This window comes from Ruditapes philippinarum, unplaced genomic scaffold (assembly GCF_026571515.1).
Source record: "Ruditapes philippinarum isolate M1 unplaced genomic scaffold, ASM2657151v2 ctg9346_1_1_1_1, whole genome shotgun sequence".
Taxonomy (NCBI): Eukaryota; Metazoa; Mollusca; class Bivalvia; order Venerida; family Veneridae; genus Ruditapes; species Ruditapes philippinarum.
In genome coordinates this window covers 73,642-97,542 of record NW_026863476.1, presented here as the reverse complement: position 1 = coordinate 97,542, position 23,901 = coordinate 73,642, and the positions used below count along the sequence as shown (strand labels likewise).

General features: G+C 33.0%; 1 protein-coding gene across 1 annotated transcript; it reads left to right on the top strand.

The window, feature by feature from the left end:
* Positions 1 to 1,895: 1,895 nt before the first annotated feature.
* LOC132722163 (NADH-ubiquinone oxidoreductase 75 kDa subunit, mitochondrial-like) lies at positions 1,896 to 23,724 on the top strand. Its single transcript, XM_060706604.1, has 18 exons — positions 1,896 to 1,977; positions 9,667 to 9,733; positions 10,210 to 10,301; positions 11,648 to 11,755; positions 12,141 to 12,217; positions 12,993 to 13,139; positions 13,831 to 13,908; positions 14,906 to 15,091; positions 15,380 to 15,479; positions 16,132 to 16,281; positions 17,506 to 17,556; positions 17,935 to 18,116; positions 19,552 to 19,681; positions 20,466 to 20,627; positions 21,466 to 21,619; positions 21,864 to 22,039; positions 22,692 to 22,826; positions 23,220 to 23,724. Exons 2-18 carry the CDS (start codon positions 9,673 to 9,675, stop codon positions 23,355 to 23,357), a joined length of 2,127 nt encoding a protein of 708 aa, XP_060562587.1. The 5' UTR covers positions 1,896 to 1,977; positions 9,667 to 9,672; the 3' UTR covers positions 23,358 to 23,724.
* The last annotated feature ends 177 nt before the right edge of the window (positions 23,725 to 23,901 follow it).

The window sequence follows — 23,901 nt, the reverse complement described above, 5'->3', positions numbered from 1 at the left end:
CTATATGCATATAGTAAAAACTTAAAAACTTCTTTTAAAGAACCCAAAGAGCTAGAGCTAAGATATTTAGCATGAAACATGTTCTAATGAGTGTCTACCAAGATTGTTCAAATAAAAGCCCTGGGGTCAAAATTGGCCCTGCCCCGGGGGGTCATTGATTTTCCCTATATGCATATAGTAAAATCTTAAAAATCTTCTTTTAAAGAACTCAAAGAGCTATGGCTAAGATATTGAGCATCAAACATGTTCTAATAGGTGTCTACCAAGTTTGTTCAAATAAAAGCCCTGGGGTCAAAATTGGCCCGGCCCCAGGGGGTCATTGATTTTCCCTATATGTATATAGTAAAAACTTAAAAAATCTTCTTTAAGAGAACCAAAAGAGTTAGAGCTAAGATATTTAGCATGAAACATGTTCTAATAAGTGTCTACCAAGTTTGTTCAAATAAAAGCCCTGGGGTCAAAATTGGCCCCGCCCCGGGGGGTCATTGATTTTCCCTATATGCATATAGTAAAAACTTAAAAAATCTTCTTTTAAAGAACTCAAAGAGCTATGGCTAAGATATTTAGCATCAAACATGTTCTAATAGGTGTCTACCAAGTTTGTTCAAATAAAAGCCCTGGGGTCAAAATTGGCACCGCCCCAGGGGTCATTGATTTTCCTTATATGTGTACAGCAAAAACTTAAAAAATCTTCTTTGAAAAAACCCAAATAGCTAGAGTTAAGATATTAAGCATGAAACATCTTTTAGTGAGTGTCTACAAAGTTTTTTCAAATAAAAGACCTGGGGTCAAAATTGGTCCGCCCCGGGGGTCATTGATTTTCTTTATATGTGTATAGCAAAAACTTAAAAATCTTCTTTGAAAAAACCCAAATAGCTAGAGTTTAGATATTAAGCATGAAACATCTTCTAGTAAGTGTCTACAAAGTTTGTTCAAATAAAAGCCCTGGGGTCAAAACTGGCCCGGCCCTAGTGGTGTCATTGTTTTTAACTATATGGGTATAGTAAAAACTTTAAAAAAAATCTTCTTTCAAAAAGCCCAATGAGCTAGAGCTTAGATGTTTAGCATGAAACATCTTCTTATGGGTGTCTACCAAGTTTGTGCAAATAAAAGCCTGAGCGACCTCAGGGCCATCATGGCCCTCTTGTTTATTATTGGGAACCCAGGCAGAATTTAATTTTGATCTTATAAAAGTGAATTGATCTCCAATACAAGTCCACATATCACCCGGAAGTATTTTCGATGTTGATAAAACAAATATTTAAAAAATAACCAAATGTTGATAGAATGCTATGTGAGTTAGTATGAACATTAATATAATTATGAATAATGAAAATACTTTGTTCCATCATGAGCTATAAAAAATGTCAAATCGGATTATTTATGACACACACACACCTACAGCATCCATATATAATTAAAAGAAAATCAAGATATCAACTTTGAATTAATCTGATAGTATGCTGATGTATATTTATATCAAGAACATTAAAAATGATATGAATATTTAAGAGATTTTTTTGGTTAAGTACTGTACTGTAAATGCAAAAATATTGAAAGATGGTTATTATAATCTTATAGCTATAACTTTCCAGTTCGGGGAGGGGGATGTTCACATGATTCGCATGAAAAAAAATGATATGAAAATTTAAAAGTTTTTTTTTGTTTAATGGACCCCATTGGAAATAAGCTTTTAGCTTAATGGGCAATCCTAGGGTAACATAGAACTTACTCATTAATTAATCTTATAATTATTTTTGTTGCATTTATGTGTGTGTTTTTATATATATGCAAGTTGATATATGTGATAACATTGTATGTGTTTAATATTATTGTTTATTCCCTGAATAAATCGATACGAAATGCTAAAATTTTGAAAGATGGTAATTATCATCTTTTCGCGAATTTTAAACATTTTTCGTTTAAAAGTAGTACGGTGTTAGGGTAAAAAAATACTTCCGGTAAAATAGGGTGAAGGTGATTTCTTTTATTTTTCCAAACATACCGTTTTCCTGACCTTGCCATTGCATAATTTTAAAGCAAATTTGATAAACATTTAATTCATGCATGAATGTGTTGCCAAAACTGATTGCTTATTCGTATTGTATGATTTCTATAAAAATGCATTACCCCACCCTGTTCTTAAGTTATCCTGTTGATGTAAGGCATTTGGTTTGCTAGATTATATAAGAATTCTCTAGTGCGCAGAACCTTTTGCAGGTATTATACTTTACTCAAATTATTTCTATGTGAAGACCTGCGGCTGTTTTTGAATAAGCATGCTATTAGCTGTGAATCAAAAGAATCCGGGTCAACTCGGCCCTAAAACGTACTCCCCCCCCCCCCCCCCCCCCCGAATCAGCTCGGCCCTATTCCAACTCGGCACGGGTCAACTTGGCCCACTTGTAAAGTGGGTAAAAGACATTAAAGGACTTCTATTGTCACTGTAGTATCATCGTACATGATAAACTTGAGCTGACCTATATGTATAATGCTTGTTTGCTCATGCTCCGTATTTCTAGTAATTCTAAGATCACATGTTAAGGGTTTACAGAATAAATTTATATCTTGTGCTGAACACTCGTCGTGTTTTACTTTACTTCATTGTATCATCGCTCTTGGTTTAATTTCTATTAATTATTGTTCATAATAAACGAACATTACAACATGGTGTCAGAGTAAAAACGTTTAATAAATAACCTGGACATACGATAAAAAAAAATTGGAATATTTGTCTAAACAAAATAAAGTTACACAATTAAATTAATATTTGGAAACAAAATGGAATTATCTGGATTGTCAGTGCCCCAAATGGACTGGGAATCTTCAAATTTACCTGAAGCTTACAATAAATTTGAACGTCATGCAAAACTAATGTTTACAGGACCTTTGAAGAAAAAGTCTGAAGAAGAACAAGTTTCTTACTTTCTATTATGGATTGGTGATAAAGGGCGGGATATCCACTGCACGTGGAAAGATATTTCTGAAGACGATGCCAAAAAGATCGACACGTTCTACAGAAAATTCAGAACTTATGTGCAACCTAAGCTCAATCCAATATTTGCTAGGTATAAATTCTACAACCAAACACAGGGAGAAGAAACCATCGATTCGTTCTTGACAAAATTACAAATCTGTGCACGAGACTGCAGTTTTGCAAACACAGACGAAATGATACGGGACCGTATTGTATTTGGCACAAATTCTTCTAAGGTTCGAGAAAAGCTAATCAACGAAGGTGCAGAATTGACCTTAGATAAAGCTGTACAAATCGCTCAAAATATGGAATATTCCAAACAGCAATTGAGTTCAATGGCATCTGCGGCTGACAAGGACGTTCACCACGTGGCGAGGCCTAGGAAACGTTTAGTCCAAAGGCGGGAAAAGCCACAATACAGTGAAGAGAAAATGACCTGTTCTAGATGCGGGACCACACATCAAGAGGGAAAAACGTGTCCAGCCAAGGGAAAAACGTGCAGAAAATGTGGCAAACTGAATCATTTCCAGAAAATGTGTAAATCACGTAATACTGTGAACAATATAAATTGTGAGTCGGACTTATCGAGTGACGATCAGGATTTCTATGTATGCACGGTAAATGATTTCAATACTTCTCGACCTGATTGCGCAATGGTTAAACTCAAAATTGGCCGAAAGTCCGCCCCTGTAAATTTCAAAATAGATACAGGTTCTCAATGTAACTTAATACCTCAGGAAATGCTCAAGAAACTAGATTTCAAAGGCCCCTTGCTACCCTCTGATGATAGGTTATCTTCCTACACTAAAGATCCTATCCCAGTTTATGGAAAGGTCAACTTACCCTGTAAGTTCAAGGATAAGGAAATCATTGCATGTTTTCATGTGGTAGGCAGTAAATCTCCAGCATTATTAAGCTTACAGACTTCAATAGATCTGAGATTGATAAAACTGACCTATGCTATAGAAAAACAACCAGTCACGTTAGATAAACAAAAAATCTTGACTGATTACAATGACGTATTTAAAGGCATTGGTTTATTCCCAGGTACATGCAGTTTACATTTAAAACCAGAGGCTATACCTGTAATATGTCCACCCAGACGTGTACCTGTAGCTTTACAGGACCGTTTAAAAAATGAGTTGAAGTCTATGGAGGATAAAGGAATTATCCAAAAGGTTACTAGACCGACTGACTGGGTCAATTCATTAGTCTGTGTGGAAAAACCCAGCACTGGAAAGCTGAGGGTGTGCTTAGATCCTAAAGCACTAAATGACAGTATCATGAGACCGCACTATCCTATGAGGACTATAGAAGACGTGACAAATCAATTGGCAGGTGCTAAGTACTTCAGTGTATTAGACGCAACGAAAGGTTATTGGTCGATAAAATTGACGGACGAATCCTCATATTTGACGACATTTAATAGTCCCTTCGGTAGATATCGATATTTGCGGCTTCCTATGGGTATCAAAAGTTCCCAAGACATATTTTGTCAAAAAATCGACGAATTTTTCGAGGACGTGACGGGCGTGACGTCAATAGTTGACGATCTTCTTGTGTACGGACAGACTATCGAAGAGCACGATGCAAACCTGACACGTGTTTTGGACCGAGCACGTGAAAAGGGTATTAGGTTTAACCCAGACAAATGTGTAATCGGCTCTCGGGAAGTTAAATACTTTGGTCACGTACTGACAGCTGACGGTCTTAAGCCCGATCCCGAAAAAATCAGGGCAATTGTAGAAATGAAAGCCCCAGAAAATAAGTCAGAGTTAGAAACTATCCTTGGCATGATCACGTATCTGTCAAAATTTGATTCAAAATTGGCAGAAATGGTAAGCCCTATGCGTGACTTGTTGAAAAAAGACATTGAGTTTATATGGGACAGTGCGCAAATTGACGCCTTTGAAAAGGTTAAAGTCGCAATGACTAAGGCACCAGTCTTGGCATACTGGGGGTTGCGTTCATTGAACGCCGCCTTTCCTTGTTGATCTTGTTTTTCATATTTTTTGGCATACTATGCCAGAAAAAGCCTGTCACATTGCAAGTCGACTCGAGGACACGTGGTTTAGGTTGCACGTGCTTACAGGACGGCAAGCCCATTGCATTTGCATCAAAGACATTGACCCCTACAGAGAGAGGTTATGCTCAAATAGAAAAAGAGACATTAGCTATATTTCATGGTCTTCGACGTTTCAAGCAATACTGTTACGCAGACATACTAAAGTTGAATCTGATTGCAAACCTGTAGTTTCAGTTATGAAAAAAGAAATATGTCGGGCGACCCCCAGACTACAACGTCTCTTATTACAGATTCAACAGTTCGACATAGAGGTCGTACATGTTAGCGGGAAAAGCATTCCCGTAGCGGATACATTATCCCGTCATTTTGTCAAGGACACGTATCCAGAATTGTCTGACGGACTTGCACACGGTTATTAATAGTTTACCGGTTAGCGACGGAAAATTACAAGACCTCAGACTTTCCACACAGCAAGACATTCAGTTTCAGACACTGAAACAAACAATTATTGACGGCTGGCCTGAATCTAGGCATGAGTGCCCGAATTCCATATTAGAATTTTGGAATCATCGGGATGAACTCTCGACTGTAAATGACATAATTTTCCGCGGTCAAACATTGGTCATTCCAAGTTCGTTGCGAACTGAAATGATTAACGCTGTTCATGTAGGTCATATGGGAGTGACTAAAACGCTGAACAGGGCCAAGGATATTATGTTCTGGCCAGGCATGGTCAAACAGGTCACAGACCACGTGTTAGCATGCCCTTTATGCCTAACACACAGAGCATCAAATGTGAAGGAACCATTAAATCCCCACATTGTGCCCCAAAGACCCTGGCAACATATTGCCGCCGACTTATTCACGCTTGACGGACGTGATTACCTTATAACTGCGGACGTCTACAGTAATTACTTTGAAGTCGATGCATTGCCAGAAACAAAAGTTAAACTGTTATTAGAAAATTAACAAATCTGCTCGCTATGGTTAAGTAGAAACATTGAAAAAGCGATAACGGACAACAGTTTAGCTCAGAAGATTTTCAAAAATTTGCTTCTGACTGGAATTTTAAACATGTAACATCTTCACCTGGATATAGCCAATCCAATGGTTTCATAGAAAAAATGGTCTCAATAGCAAAAAAATCAATGAAAAAATGCCACAAGACCAAAACAGACCCATATTTAGCATTTCTGGAATATCGTAACACACCTTTAAACTGCGGATATTCTCCCGCACAACTGTTAATGGGCAGACGGTTAAAATCCATTTTGCCTACAACTAATGAGCAATTGAAACCATCTTTCATTAACCACAAATCTGTAAGAAAATCTCTGCAAGAAAACAAGGTTACGCAAAAGAACTATTATGATAAAAGTTCGAGGTCACTTCCCCCGCTAAACAAAGATGACTCTTGCAGGGTACAATTTGCGAAAACTTGGAAACCAGCCATAGTTCTAAAAAAAGAAGGGGAGAGATCATACAAAGTGCAAACTGAAGACGGCGCTATTTACCGCCGTAATCGCCGCTTCATAAACAAAACGCGGGAAAAGTTCCCTATCAATACAGAGTCCTTCCCTAATATCCTCCACCAAGGTCAAGATCCTCATGATATAATCTCAAACAAAGCACCTTTAAATGATACAGGTATTTCCCAGAATATTCAAAATCCTATTAGCCATGAAACAAGGTCAGGCACAGGTTATCAGACGCGCAGTGGTCGAGTAGTAAAACCTAATAAACGTTACAATACCGATGAATGGAGCACTGTTAATTAATCATCCGGAATTGATAGACATTATAATCTAAAAAAAAAGAGAGAGAGAACAGAAATAAAATAATAGTAATAATAAAAAAAAACAACAAAAAACTTTGTGACTTTAAGACTATTTAAATTGTTCTCTTCAGTATGTATATGCATTTTTAATCATCATAATTGTTTATTATCATATACAATGTTATTAACATGTGTTGCTTATTTTTTCTTTTAAAAACAGGGAGATGTAGTATCATCGTACATGATGAACTTGAGCTGACCTATATGTATAATGCTTGTTTGCGCATGCTCCGTATTTCTAGTAATTCTAAGATCACATGTTAAGGGTTTACAGGATAAATTTATATCTTGTGCTGAACACTCGTCGTGTTTTACTTTACTTCATTGTGTCAACGCACTTGGTATTATTTCTATTAATTATTGTTCATAATAAACGAACATTACAACAGTCACGGGCTATTATAATCCAGCGTTTTTTTTCTCTACTTTGGGAATGGTGCCGGAACCAGACTGATTGGGAAAAAATGCGTTATTAAATAATTTCTTATTTTGACTAAAAAGTAAAATTGGGAATTTTTTTAATGCATTTTTTCAGCTACAAATGAGATAAGAAATCATGAATAAAGATAGCTAACAGCTTCTACTGTCTAGATAGAACTATTGAGTGGTGATTTATATGAATATGTTGGATTTAAATGATTTTAGAAAAATCACTTTGCCGTGTGGGCATTTTGAACAGTCATTTTGGGAATTTAACATTGGAAATTGGGAATTTAAATGTCTATTTTCTATTGGGAATGGTACCGTTTTAGGGTAGTAGTTATATAAAGAAAAAAAAACACTAATCAGTCAATGTGTATGTTAAGGATACCGATTAATTAAGTGATAATTATGATTGACTCATTCATTCAAATTTGATTAGTGACCACCTGCAATTAATTAGAAGCTTATGATATTAAGTAAACACGTTTTTGTTTCATTTTTTTTTTTAATATTACTTAACAAACAAAATGCAGCTAAGGAAACACATTTTTATTTTATCAAATAATATTAATTTATCGAATCTGCAAGACAATCAATTAATTGTGCGACGTACTCCAGAGGGGCCCAGCACATTACCCAGAAGAAGAAGAAGACAAATAAATAACTTTTTTTTCTAAATATACTTTATTTCGGCAGAAGTACAATGTATAATTATATAATAATAAGATATTTCTTATTATTCATTTACCTTAACAACATGCAAAGCAAAGTTAATACGTTATATATATTTTTGTAAAGTGGGCCGAGTTGACCCGTGCCGTGTTGACCCGTGCCGAGTTGGTATAGGGCCAAGTTGACTTTTCCGAATCAAAATACATTTGAAAATAAAATCTGCTTTATAAGTTTAATATGAAAAAGGCAAAGCCTCAAAGCGAGCTTGATTTGCTTTTACCATGAAATAGTATAAAATAACCGTTTTAAAATTGTCATTTAGTATATTATACACTGCTTCCGTTTATTCTGGTTCCCTGTCCTATTATGGTTCCTTTATAAGTGCGCTGGACACCAGTCTACGCTTCTGTTTTCAGTCAGAATACCTCGGCTTTCATCGTTATCTTGTAATTCGAAAAGTTGCAACGTGTCAAATCATTACTTCTGATAAAAGTTTTCAAAACCATCACTATCTAGCAGGTACTCGCGTTTCCGTAAAGCTTTTTGCAAGCAGGCCCTTCGGGCCAGCTCTTCGAGCTCACTATAAATATATCTAGGTATTTTTTTGTTGAAACAAAAAAGGATTATTATCACAATTTTGTAAACTATTTCAATTGATGTTACTCAACTGCAACCAAAAGTTCAATATTTTTTTTCTCACCATCTGGAGATGACAAAGATCGATATTCATTCTTTCTTTAATATAGCCAACATAGCGATAAATCTCTAAAAAGTAAACAAAAAAACTAAACATACGTAGCCAATTGTTTCTTGGTTAAAAACCTCTCTTAAAGTCATAAAATAACATATGCATTTTTGACATCCATGACTCGCAGATGGTGAGAACTTTTCGCTAGCCGTACGGCTAGCCATTTCAAAGATATAAAAAATTACATACAGTTGTTAGGGCTGTAACGAACGTCCGAACTCTCGGTACATTGCGAATTTGTCATGAATTTCAAAACAGTCAAATTTAGCACTGACCCGGTGGCCCATGGCCAGTGAAAATTAGTTCGGGCCAGTGAAAATTTTAAGAAAATTTAGTTAAATATATAGAAGAATAAATTCAAAACTGGAATTTGGGCTAGCAAATTCAAAATCTTAAATTCATTGACTGCGGACATGAATATATATGTGCCTTTGTATCGCCAGATTCTCTTTTTTTGTAATCATAACTGGAAGAAATATTCTGATATAGATAATGACTTTAATCCTATATTACTAAGCTTATAAAAAATACCTATTAAAAATAATCAGCATATTTTCATATCGGATCCGAATATTAAATATCATGTAATGGTATACTTTGATGTTACAATTACAAAACATGAGTTTTCACTAAAATTACAATTTCAAGCAACTTATTTAATTCAAGTAGCTATAGTAAAGAAATGAAAGTGCTCTGTAATTCCTTGATCATGTTGCCATGGTGATTGCCGTTTTGCAAATGTTACTTTTATCATGTTTTTTTTTTTAATTTAGAAATATGTAGCAAGTAAACACTATAGCAAAATATTCAATCATTATTGATATGACTGCTTATAATAATTTTATAGCCTTGTCTACAGGCCTCATATTTGGTATATATAGCATTACCTGATAGTCCTCGACAAAAGACGAATGAATCATGGCCAATGGTACAAATTGGTCGCAACTGTCAAGGATGTTCTAATCAATTTTATTGTTTTACAGGCAAACATGTTGAGGCTGTGGTCATCAGCCCGTGGGTTTAAGACTAAACAGGTTCTTGCATCACTAGGTAATAAACATGTGTTGTAATTATAAAGATATAGGATTTCAAGTGTCAGATTAAGATTTAATTGATAGAAAATGGCACTTGCAATATACATGTTATAATAATTATTTGTATGTTTCTTGCAAGTGTCATTTTAAGATTAAAAACCTTGTAAAGACAAAAAAAAAGAAGATGAACTGAAGAATTTAGCACTGAGTAGACTTTTCATTGCTGTCTAAATGAAACACATGATGTTATTATAATTTTTTATTTTGCTGAATATTGCACTATAACTTGAATTTTGATTTTTCAAAATATTTTTTTTTTTTTTTTTCAATTTTAATAATATTTATTTTCTTTTTCTTTGGTAAAGTTATTGCATAACACTGACTAATAAAATTAGTATTAATGTGGATACAACTTTTTAAACACATTAATTATTATTATTATATTTAGAACTTGAGTTGAGAAATTAACAGTTATCTTGATTCTGATTTAAGCACGATGTAACTCGACAGCCCCGCCAGAAAAGGTTGAAGTATTTGTTGATGATAAACCTGTGCTGGTAGAACCAGGAAGCACACTCCTTCAGGTTTGTTTAGTTTTGTAAACAAAGTGCCATCGTTAAGTTAGATTTTAAGGTGATGAAGGGAGAGGAATGCATTGTGATTTATGACTTATGATGATGCTAAACCTGAACCTGTTAATGGAAAGAGTTTAGCCTTTGTCACCAGTATAGAGCACATCTGTGCAGGGTCTAGGGAAATTATATACCTGTATGTAGGAGGAAACTTTGAATTTGTCTGAAATTGTTGAAATCTGTAAATTGTATGATTGATCTCAATAAGCTAATTCATGCCTGTAATAATACATGCAGTTAATTCATGTGTAAATTATGTTCCAGTTAAGCTTACAATGTTACATTAAACCACACTTAATATCTTATATGAACTTGTTCATCTTTCACTCTGGACAGAACCATTCATCAGCTTTAGGGAAATTTTCAAAATATGTCTAATTGAATAGTCAACTGTGCAGAATGGCACACAGATGTGCTGGCTAATTTGTTGTCTGCACTGGCCGTACAGGTAGAATCAGTTGCCACCAGCTGACTAAGGATTTATAGTTTCTGAAATAGTGTATGAATGGCACCTAGTTTCTACCTGCAAGATAAGCTGGAAAGTCAGTAATAGTCTTATGGTCTAATGTTAACAATGTCTGTACCATTTTACCATTACCAAATCAAAGATCTGAATAGTGTCTTCAATGTAAAACCGTATCAAATTGACACAAAAATAAATAAAAAAAAAATAGTTTTATATTAAATTAGTACATTTATATATTCTCTCATTGGCCAGAATAACTAGACTTATATCATAAACCACAGAGTGCAATAAAGCCATGTAATAAAAACAATATTACATTGATGTTATAACTAATATTACAAACACCATAAAAGCATCCTAGTGGTTAAGGTCGTTGATTTCAAACCACTTGCTCCTCACCGCTGTGGGTTCGAACTTTGGATTCTTTCATTTGCGTAAGCTATCCAGCTGGCTTAAAGAATGTCGGTGGTTCTACTCGAGTGCCCATTCGTGCCTGAAAAAATGCACGGAAATGCACCGGAGGTCTTCCTCAACCAGTAAAGCTGGAATGTGGCCATATGACCTATACTGTATCAGTGTGACATGAAACGCAATCAAACAAACAAAAGCATGCTTATGTTAGTGTTGTACTTTAGGCGCATTGGTGAAAAATGACTCCGTATAACTCCTGTAAAAAGAATATTATGTTTGTGTAGATTCAATGCTAAATTTATTGTACTCATTGAATATACCAGAGGCTCCCATAATATGATTTCATTCAATAAATTTAATATGAAATCTACACTCATTCAGTATTCTCTTTGTATATAAATGTTTGTGTATAAACTTGCAGGCATGTGCAGAGGCAGGAGTAGAAATACCAAGATTCTGCTATCATGAACGTTTATCTATTGCTGGTAACTGCAGAATGTGTCTGGTAGAGGTTGAGAGGTCTCCAAAGGTATAGTGCTGTTATTATTATAATTGTTCTTATATAAGTTTGATGGGTTATACCTTAACCACTAAGCCTGTAATGCTCTATTAAGTTTTATGTTTGCAGTACAGTTAGTTAATTTAGCCTCCTGATGTTAGTATCAAAATTTCAGATGAATTGTTTTTAGGACAAGGAATTTTTTCATGTTATATGACTTTTGTGAAGTTGCCAGGTATTTAAATGGCTATTATTAGCAAAAACATAAATAATAACAAAACCTGTTCCAGTAGAATAAGATGATATATCCATGATTTTTGAATAAAAGAAATTGTACATACTGTTTTAAAATATGCTTTTGGTGGTAAATGCAGAATTATATGACACAAAAATAATTAGCATCATTAAATTTCAGCCAATCGCATCATGTGCTATGCCAGTGATGAAAGGAATGAAAATTAAAACAGACTCTCCAATGACCAAAAAGGCCAGGTAAATATAACTATAAATATTAATTACAAAATGGTTTTGTTTGTACTTATCAAAGTTAAATGTCTCTTTTTGATAGTATTCAAACAACATTCCATGCAAACAGATGTATCTTTATGAATATGTTTATTTTTATTGCAATTTGACTATACTTGTATACATATATTATCAAACTATATTTCTGACTCTTTGATATTTATAATAATTATTACCATTTTCATTATTTTGTTCTGTTATAATTGAAGTTGATTGTCATTTTATTACATGCAAAATACATCACTATATGTTTTTGACTGTCATGTTTTTATTATGGGCCTAAGACATTACAAATTAACTAGTTGAATTTGATTGAAGTTTTGAACTTTGAATATTATGAGTAAGCTATCCAGTTTTGAAACACACAGTTGACTGTTTTACCCCTGAGTCCCCTTATGTTTGAAATAATATCATAACATTTGTTCATACTGGTTAACAATACTTCTCGGCTAATTGTAACTTGTAACACTTTACACTATACAGAATATGATTTGACTATAAATTGTATGTTTACAATTTTATGTTAAATAAAATTTATGTTATGTTATGTTATGTTTGAAATAATGTACAAATGGACATTTGAGGCCTGTGTCATTTAGTAAAACTTGAAAGTCCACATATAATTTTGATGTTGTTGATGGGACTTAAACCCCCTCCCCCAAACCCAAAAAGTAAAACAAACAAAAACAGTCTGTCAGTTAAGTAGTAGAACATTCATTTTTATATTGTGTGTGTATTTCAGGGAAGGTGTGATGGAGTTTTTACTGATGAATCACCCCCTGGACTGTCCCATCTGTGATCAGGGAGGAGAATGTGATTTACAGGATCAATCTATGGCATTTGGCAGTGATAGAAGTCGTTTTACAGATATGGATCATGGTGGCAAAAGGTTATTATTGAAATATTTTAATTGTACAAAAAATATGATTCAGTTGAATTAAATTGATAATAATAAGTTGAGTAAATGCTTTTCTATGATGAAGAACTTGAAAAAGCAAAACACAAGTAGCTTTTTAGGTACAGTCTGTCACAATTACAAAATCTAAGCAAGATACCAATGAAAACTTCATTGTAGAAATTCAAGGAAGAACACTCTTTGAAGTCTTACAACTAGAAATGATTATAAATTATCCATATTTATACTAACATAAAACCATGTCTGCTTTAATTACTATTCAGACTGATTAGATTAAATACTGTTGGTACTTAATTTTTAATATTTTCATATCAGATCAGAATCTATAACATTAATAATGGACTGTTGCAGTGTTAAGATAAGATTGCCCCTTAATACATATTAAATGAAAGGCTGTTTTGAATAGTTAAAGTATTGTTATTAGAGATTTATCTATTATAGGGCTGTAGAAGACAAGAATGTTGATGTATTGTTATAAGAGATTTGTCTATTTGTAGGGCTGTAGAAGACAAGAATGTTGATGTATTGTTATAAGAGATTTGTCTATTTGTAGGGCTGTAGAAGACAAGAATGTTGATGTATTGTTATAAGAGATTTGTCTATTGTAGGGCTTTAGAAGACAAGAATGTTGATGTATTGTTATTAGAGATTTGTCTATTTGTAGGGCTGTAGAAGACAAGAATGTTGGTCCACTGGTGAAGACTATCATGACTAGATGTATACATTGTACCAGATGTATTAGGTATACATTATGATATCATTATTCTTGTTATGTTTCAATGAAATACTTGCATTTATCAGTGAGAAATGATTTATATCAAGATATGATTTCAGTCTGTGAAATTAGGGTTTAAAAATTTTTGTCATTCAGGCAACCAATTCAAGACAATCTGGTTGCCTGAATATTTTCATCGGAACAAGCAATTATTGATCAAATCTGCAAACTTATCTTCAATGAGAAACAGTCATAATGTAAGCAAACTAATTGTATTTGATATCTTGCATTTTATCACTATTCGTTGACATTTTGATGAATACTTTCTGCAAATTTTTTACTTGTCCATCGGGCAAGTAAACTTTAAAAAATTGGTTTTCCGTACCAAAGAATGGTTGTCTTGGGCAATAGGACAACTGCTAATTTCGCAGACTGTGATTTATATCATTCACTGTGAAACTACTATTTTTGATAAAACTGTAAAAAGCTTATGTTTTTATTTTTAGCTAGTAATTTCTTTAATTGGTTGGATTTCAAATTACTGTCGGTCATATGCCTTACTGGTACAGGAAACCTCCAGTTCCTCAGTAGCTAGAATTATTTTAACCTTGAGAGAGGACCTGAGTAGAAATAACAACCTTTTTTAAGCTCCCTGGATAGCTTCATCTCATAAAAGAATTTATTGTTCATTGTGGGATTCAAAGTTTTCACAGTATGGGGCAATTGATTCAAAGTATTTGACCTTAACCATTGGCCACAAAGTCCCTTACCTGTATGTTTAAAACTATGGTTAGTGAATGACTAACTATGCTTATTATATTTTGTTTTAGGGTTTTTGATAGCTTGTTAAAGTTATTGTCACAGATGCCAATACATGAATGTATCTAAAGTTTTGTTTAGAGCAACATATTATATGGAAACTAATCTGTTTGCACAATTTTATGAAAAACTAAGAATCGGATGTAAATAGTTATGTGATTTTAATTTGAATAAAGCATAAATTAATGTTTGCCATTACATATAGGTTTGCTAGTGAAGTAGCAGGTGTAGATGACCTTGGAACAACTGGTCGTGGTTCAGATATGCAGGTTGGAACCTATGTTGAGAAAATGTTCAAATCTGAACTCTCTGGCAACATAATTGATCTGTGCCCAGTAGGAGCCTTGACATCCAAGCCGTATGCCTTCACAGCTAGACCGTGGGAAACCAGGTGTGTTCACTGTTACCGTCATCACTCAAGATAATAAGTTTCTATGCATTGTTCAAATATATGATATGAAATGATTTCAATTCCGTTTTCTCATGACATACATTTATTCATGGAATTTATTATTTTTTAGTAGATCTACTGTGGATATGCTATATGACAAAACATTCTTAAAAAAATTCTTCATTAATTTACCAAGCAAATTCAGTGGTAGTCTAGGCAAGTTATTATGAGCTATAGGATAATAATTATTTATGTTGTTTTCATTTTTCAATTTGTTTTATTGTATAGAAAAATCGAGTCTGTAGATGTGATGGATGCTGTAGGAAGTAACATTGTTGTTTCGACGAGAACAAATGAAGTCATGAGAATCTTACCTAGAGTTAATGAGGTAATAATATATGAGCCGCGTCACAACAAAATCAACATAGTGTTTTAGCAACCAGCATGGATCCAGACCAGCCTGCGCATCCACGCAGTCAAATCAGGATCCATTCTGTTCGCTTACCAACCCTATTACAAGTAGAAAAATTGATAGCATACAGCATGGATCCTGATCAGACTGCGTGGATGTGCAGGCTGGTATCCATGCTGGTCGCAAACGCACCATGTTGGTTTTGTTGTGACGCGGCTCAATTATCTTCTTACTAATCTGCTCAGTTACAGAAGGTCAGTGGTTGTACTCCGATACAATCCAGGCCTGAAACAAAGCATGAAGGGCATGTGATGTTTCCCACCAATAAAATTGACACATCACTACTATTGTTTCTATTTTGGAATGGATTTTAAATCTAACAGACACTGTAAACTACAAATCTAATAAAGAAAAACAAAAAGCAGTTCAAAATGAAATACAGGCTTTGTAAAAGTTGTTGGACCATCTGACATTTGCATTTGTCAACTTTGTACCATATTTTATATCTTTAATTGATAATGTTCACATGAAATATATTGTAAAGAAAGATGTGATGCAATTCCTTCGGGTGTATTTTGTGGTATCATACTTGTTGCCATACAATCTTTATATATTATGATTTCTTCAGGAAGTAAATGAGGAGTGGATCTCGGATGCTACAAGGTTTGCCTATGATGGTTTAAAAAGACAGAGACTAACAACACCATTTGTGAAGAATGAGAAAGGTGTATTAGAACAGGCTGGCTGGGAGTCTGCCCTCGTTACTGCAGCACAGAAGGTAGGGTAAAACTAGATAGGATGTATTTGATAACACATTGTCTATCTTAATACACTGCCGAAAATGAGAAAAAAAAAAGAGATAAGATGTCGCTTATTAAAGAGCATACAGGCTGTTTGGTGTTACATTCTGTTTTACCACTAAATTTAAGATTTTTGTACTCAATAAAATTGGTAAAGGACAATTCCAATATCAAAACAGTCCTGTTTCTAGGATATAAAGCTATTTTAATGAAATATTTTCATAACCTTTTGGAGACAATGATTGTGTTGATCCCACACTTTTATGGTCGATTCTTGTAAGGGTTCTACGAAAGAATGTTTCTATTATCTAACTCACATAAATACTGTGTTAATAAAATAAAATGTTCCAGAACAAAATGTTATCCTGGTATTTCAAGTCAGTTTTTTAACTGTTAAGCAATGATTTTGTGCCATTCACTCAAAAAGAAATATACATATAAACATATTTCTTTCATACAGGCATTTTGAAAGTATTCTTTCACAAAATTCAAGCAAAAATTAAAAAAATGACTGTGTAAATATTGAATTCATTAATGGGAGGAAACAGTTTTATAAAAAAAAAGGTTTATGTTGCTATATTTTATTATGTGCCTGCAATAGAATAAAAATCAGCATTTAATTAAACTTGATGTTCCCCCTATAAAAAATTAAATTGACAATTTTTGAAATGAGGTTTTTAATTTTAGGGGTAGGGAGATAATAGCTCTTTAGCAGGGTTGGGTTTAGTGAGGCATAGTTTAGTCTGAAAGACTACTTTAAATTTCTGGGAAGTGAAGATTGTGATGAGGGGAAAAATTCCTATGGGTGGGCGGGGGAGTTTTAGAAAAAAGTTCCCGAATTGTATTGTTTATTGACTGAAAATGAAAGTTTAAATTTTGTGAGTTTTATGAAAAATTGTTGTTTTTTTTTATTATTCTTTTAAAATAAGTAGAGTAATTGCCATAATAAGTTGAAATTTGAAGAAGGAAAGGGGTTTTATGTGTAAAGACTGGCACCAAAACTGGAGTTGGAATGGAACCCGAATTTTTTGTTCCTTCTATAATCCCCACTGGGGGCAATTACTGGGTTTTCACCAGAGAAACATCAAATTTCTTTTTAAGTCCAAAAAAATCGGGGTTTTCATTAATGGGAAATTTGGTTTTTTGTTTTGTTAAAACATTTTTATATTACTTTATATTTTATATTGATATCAAATTTGTAGCTTGTAAAAATGGCAAATAATGTCCTTGGGACAATTATTGTTGAAGATAGAGTAAATTTTTACAAGAAAACATGAGAAAGAAAATGATTCCCATTCCTAAGTAGTCTGCAGGTACATTGTGAAAAATTGAAATGATATTTTTGTCTTATCCCTGTGCCTGTTTTTAAAAACCATCTTTCTCAGAAATATTAAATGTCATGGCCTTAATACTCAAGAAAATTATTTAGAAAGGCATACATAAGGTGCTTAAATTCTCTGAAGTTGAATTCATTAAAATGCGAAAGTGAAAAACACTTTATTTCACACCTTGTAAAATTTAACTAATGTACAAGTAACATTAAGAAACATTCCAATAGAAATCGTTATTGGGTACAGTATTATCAATTTAGACTTGTTTACATTTCCAGAGTTCAAAAGATTTAATACATGCATATACAATACAGCAATGAAAACATTTTCATTATTTGCATTAAATGTTTCAGAACTGATCTTCGCTCCAACTATTTGTTGAATACAAAGATTCAAGGTGTAGAGGAGGCTGACCTGATCTTATTGGTTGGTACCAACCCAAGGTTTGAAGCCCCATTATTCAATGCCAGAATCAGAAAAAGGTAATTTTTAACTTTCTACACTTAATCATTATTTCTTGAAAGATATACTTTATTAAGTTGTGATTTAATTTAAGTTAGTTTTCTGCTGAAGCTAAATGTTCTTATAAACTTTTCCACACAGGCTTTTAGTCTGTCGGTTTCTAAAAATTATCAACTTCAATCATTAGATTTTTTGCTGAATCTGAATATTATAATATTAAGATGCACAAGTATTTGAGCCTTCAGGACCGGGTTATTCAAAACATTGGTTAAAATTAACCAATGGATAGCTTATCCACTGGTTAAATCCTTAACCAGCGGCCAGCTATCCAGTGGATAAAATTTCATTGTTCGACAGTTGGATAGTACCCTGGCTACCTAACCAGTGGATAGCATATTTATCCACTGGTTAAGTACCACAATGCAACAGGGTTGGTTAGTGATTTTGGAAACAAAATGGCCGATTTTTTGATGATAATTAATTTTTTAGAATCAAAAAGTTCCCAAAGAAATAATTTTGCATGTTTTGTGCTTTCTATGTTTTTGGAATTATACATAAAGTATATCAGAGACCTTAAAGTATTGATAGATCTATTTTTCCCTTAGACACACATAAGAAAAAATTCAAAAACAACTTTTTTTCAAATTTTGAATTGAAATTACTTCCATTAGATGGGTTATGTTCTAACTAAGAAAATGAGTACTGACACTTGTATGTTTTATTAAAAAATAAGAAAGTTATGACTGTTTAACTGAATTTTCTGAACTACAACAACAACAAATTTTGATTGAAAAAGCGTTCTAAAAGCACTTTTTCAGAAATGTTTCAATTTAATCCTATGCATTTCATATGAAATGATCTAGTTAAGAAAAATTAAACATATATTTGTAAGAAAAATCTGGTTTAAAACAAGTTTTAATGATTTTTACTGTTTTAATGATGATAACTAACCACTGGTTAAGGGCATTATCCGGTGGTCATAGGACTGGTTAAAGTTAACCACTGGATAACAAATTTTATCCGTTGGATAAGTTTTGAGCAACAGAATTTATCCAACAGACAAAATTTAACCAGCGGATAATGAATTTAACCACTGGTTAACACTAACCAATGTTTTGAACAACCGGATCCTGCAGGTGTTTTGATTGTTGATCTCGTGCTAAATTATTTTAAGATGTAAATTGTTATTCAGTTTCTGAAACCTCATAATATTTCATGTGAAGAAGTTATCCAGTTATTAAATGGATGCTCAGTGGTTCTTTCAAGATGATAGCTTTTGTCTCACAGAATAATAAATTAAATGTAGAAAGACCATTAATTTTATACCCTCTGTATATTTAATATACAGAGGGTATAAATGGTCTTTCTACACCAGTAAAAGCTAGGTGAATATAAATTATATCATCCCATATAATTACCTCTTATATATACAGTAAATATATTGTACTTTTACAGTTGGATCAACAATGATCTATCAATAGCTATGGTGGGTACACAAGTAGACCTCACATATGATTATGATCATCTTGGTGACTCTGCACAGATTCTAGAAGATATTGCTAGTGGAAAACACCCATTCTCAAAGGTAACAGGACATATATCGATTAAAATACGTGAAAACAAAAAAATGCATTTGGATTAATAAAAATTTAGACATTAAACTTAAATTTGAAATTATTGTCATGTTTCATCTTGTTCTGTCATTAATATTATTAGATAAACTATTGTATACTTAAAGTTGATAGAGTTCAGGTTATGTGAAGGCAGCACAAGCGTTTTTGTTTTCAATGGGTTCCTTTTTTTTTGCTACTTTTGCAAAAAATAAATTGTCAGATGTTATCTACCCAATGTAAAATCATTGGGTGATATCACTTTCAAAATTGCATGCTTTATTATGTCTTTGCAGTTTTTTGACTTGCTTTGTCTCTTTTTTTTTTTTTTAAATAAGAGCCTTACATTTGTTGTGATATCATAAAGACATTAAAGTCATCTTTTGTATATTACAGAAGGTGTCACTGCTTGATATTGATTTTCTGGCAGTCTACTTAGCTCAATATTAGATTAGTATGAAGATTTTTGGTTTTAATCTCGGGCAAGGCAGAGTTTCTTATGACAACTGATCAATAACGTTTAGTCTTGTCATCAATTGTCTCAAAAATCAGGTTGGATAAGTAGTCAGTTATGTGGAACTGGTCATTTAGCCAGGAAAGCTGTCAAGGTGGTTAAAATGTCGAGATACAACCAAAAATGTGCTAAAATCTCTTTAAAAGCAAGGAAATAATGATTTTCTAGTCATTGTATGTATATTATATGAAATGAATACTCATGAAAGATCCTTTTAAGCAATATTGATATACTTATTGTTACAGACCCTAGCACAGGCTAAGAATCCTATGGTGGTTGTAGGAAGTGCTGCATTACAGAGAGACGATGGTACATCTCTTTACAAAGCTGTCTCTACCATAGCACAAAATGCTCGCGTACAATGTGGATGTGGTGAAGACTGGAAGGTTCTTAATGTTCTACACAGAGTAAGTATTGTTTTTAGCTTGGGCTAACATACTTGCGTGAGTGTTATGTTAACATTTTGATGAAAGTAAATGGCTGTAATTTCTTGTACAACTTCATAGTTATCTCATCCATCATTAAACATATTCACTTTAACTTCACATGTCTTTAAGATCACACTTGGAGCTCACTATCTAAGGTCCTTAACTCCAGAATGGCTTTTAACTGAATTATGCCCCTTACAAAATTCCATGTGCATCATCATTCTTCAAAACTTCTTAAGATAATCACTTGAAACTTGATACAAGTCTTTCTGATCATGATTTGGGGTCACTGACACTATTCAAGGTCATAATTCTGACATGGATGACTGAATTGATACCCTTTGTGAACTAGAAAAAAATCCCAGTCCAAGTTTTTTTAATGAAAGATCAATTTTCAAAAATAATATTCACGTGAAACTTAATTGATTTCTAAAGATTATAATATTTCAAAGACACATAATTTTTAACTGTGGTAGTTAGTTTGAATGAGATTTCCTCGTTTATTTATTTATTAGTATTATATTATGTATCTGTCATGATTAATGGGTATTCAAATTTGAATACACTGTTACAAATGTTGAGAATAGTGTAAGATATAACAATTCTATTAAGGTTGTTTCTCTGGTTATGTTCATGCTTAATGCATGGAAATTTGAGTAGATGTCTTCAATGATATATTAGTATGAATTTGAATAATGCAAGATGCATCTTTTTAGTACCGTCTTATTTATATTCACAAGTCAGAGAAACAAAGCTGCTGCACTTCAAACTAATAATACTGTCATTAAGTTAAATTATTTAATGTGTATTGTTGTAGGTAGCAAGCCAGGTTGCAGCTCTAGACATTGGTTATAAGGCAGGTGTAGAAGAGATTAGAAAGAATCCTCCCAAGGTTTTATACTTACTGGGTGCTGATGAAGGCGCTATTACCAAGGATGATATTCCAGCTGACTGTTTTGTCATTTATCAAGGTAATTATTAGTATGTACAATGATTCAAATATATCATGTAGCAGAGGAAAATTTATTACATTTACCAAGATAAAATCATCAATCACTGTAAAAAATTGAATGGAGATATCCAGCAGGTTTTTCAAATGATCGGACACAGGTCAACACCCAATTTTCGTTCAACTTTATCATAATGACCTGATTATGACATAAAACCCTTGGGAAAGTAACAATATGTAATTATATTATTTATATTGTATATTAGGACACCATGGTGATCATGGAGCATCTATGGCTGATGTTATATTCCCTGGAGCAGCTTACACAGAAAAGGATGCCACATATGTCAACACAGAGGGTCGTGCTCAGCAAACTAAACTGGCTGTTACACCACCAGTGTTAGCAAGAGAAGACTGGAAAATAATCAGAGCATTGTCCGAGGTAAATACATTTGATAGTTTACCATTTTAAGAAAGTGTAGACAGCTTTACAAATTTGTTCCTTTCACTTAAAATATCTTTTTACAACCATTAACCAAGTTTTTCCCCGATGTTATTTTTGTAACCAAGTTTTACTTGGGTGCTCTATCCTGGAGTCAATCATCATATACCTATCGTTCTGATTTAATTGAAGACTGACTCTGATATTCAATAGCTTTGAAGCTTTCCTTTACAGCAATACAAGGCTTATAAAACAAGATTGCCAGCTGCCTTCATGGCATAGGCGTTTTAGGCTGCGCATCAATTTTCTTCAGTTAGTAGAAGAAAATGAATGAAATTAATTAAGATAAAGTTATTGTCTTTACCCTTAAATCAAAATTATGATAAAAATTAAAAAGATCAATAACCAAATATATCCAAAATACATAGTACTGTGACAGTTGTTAGTGACATAGTTAATTTGACAGACTTATCTCTTTAAAAAAAGGAAATTTGTAATGCACCAATTGTGAGCCTTTTAGATAGTAAATGATTGCTTAACTTAAAAACTGCAAGTTTAAGAAAAGATATAATTGATGGGTGTTTTTATTTGAAAGTATTTTGAATTACCGGTAATTATACAGATATAGGATGTGTTATATGGTCTGTTTCAGCTAACTGGTAACACTCTTCCCTATGATAAGATACAAGAAGTAAGAGACAGACTGCATGAGGTGTCACCTAACTTGGTACAATATGGAGAAGCCGAAGATGCCAATTACTTTAAACAGGCACAGGAACTTACACAGGTCAGTTCTTTCAAATATTATATTTATAGTTGGCACAAAGGCAGTAAAAGTTCAAGTTTGATTTCCATAGATACCGATCAGTGCCATGTAAGTTGAATATGGGATTTTAATTCTTAAAAGCTTGCACGTGTAACCAAAATATTGATTTCTTTAGCATTACACATTATTTTTAATCTTTTAAAAATGTTGCTAATTCTAAGAGGGATTTGTTTATTAAAATATAATTATTATTCATAAGTAACACTTTGTCAATGTTGATTGTTCTCAATGATTTGAAATTGAGCCATTTTTTTTTTTTAAATGACATTTATTTAAGGAACAAGTGGAATTTTGTAATGACTTAATTTAAATCAAACTTTGATTATATTACATTTTAATTGTCTAATATTTCAGACAATAAGTGGAAAGGTGCATGATAAACCCCTTACTCCACCAATGTTAAATCTCAAAGATTTCTACATGACGAACTCAATTGGCAGAGCCTCTTCAACAATGGCTAAATGTGTAAAAGCTGTACAAGAAATGGATTAAAACAATTCTTACATTCTCTGAGATACTTAGTGTGTGTGAATTTTTGTTAAGTTTAATTCAAACTAAAGGTGTGCTAGAGTGAAAAATGGTCAACATGCAAGTTTTGTAGTTAAAATGGACTCTATAAGAAACAATTTTTGTGTTTTTTCTTCAAGGAATGTCAGACATTTGTATTTTCTAATTCGGAATTATGATTTTATCATATATATTAAGATAAAGGTATAAAACCAGTAAATTTGTGGTTTTATTTATATATATGTGAAGTATAGTGCTACAAATGATGAAGATACAGATTTTAAACTATGAACTTAATACTAGTATCTGGAAAAAAAAGCTTGATATTTATTATTAAAGTTGATGAAATGAATATTGGATGTTGTATTTATTTTTTTGCTATTTAAAACCCATCTGTTGCTGTAGGAAGTAGTGAAAGTATACAGTATACCTATATGTAACTGCAAGTAAACAAACACCATTTAATTGTTATGAAATGTAATCCTGATTAAAGCAGTTGTTAGTCTGAAGGAGGCCTCATTAATCTGTA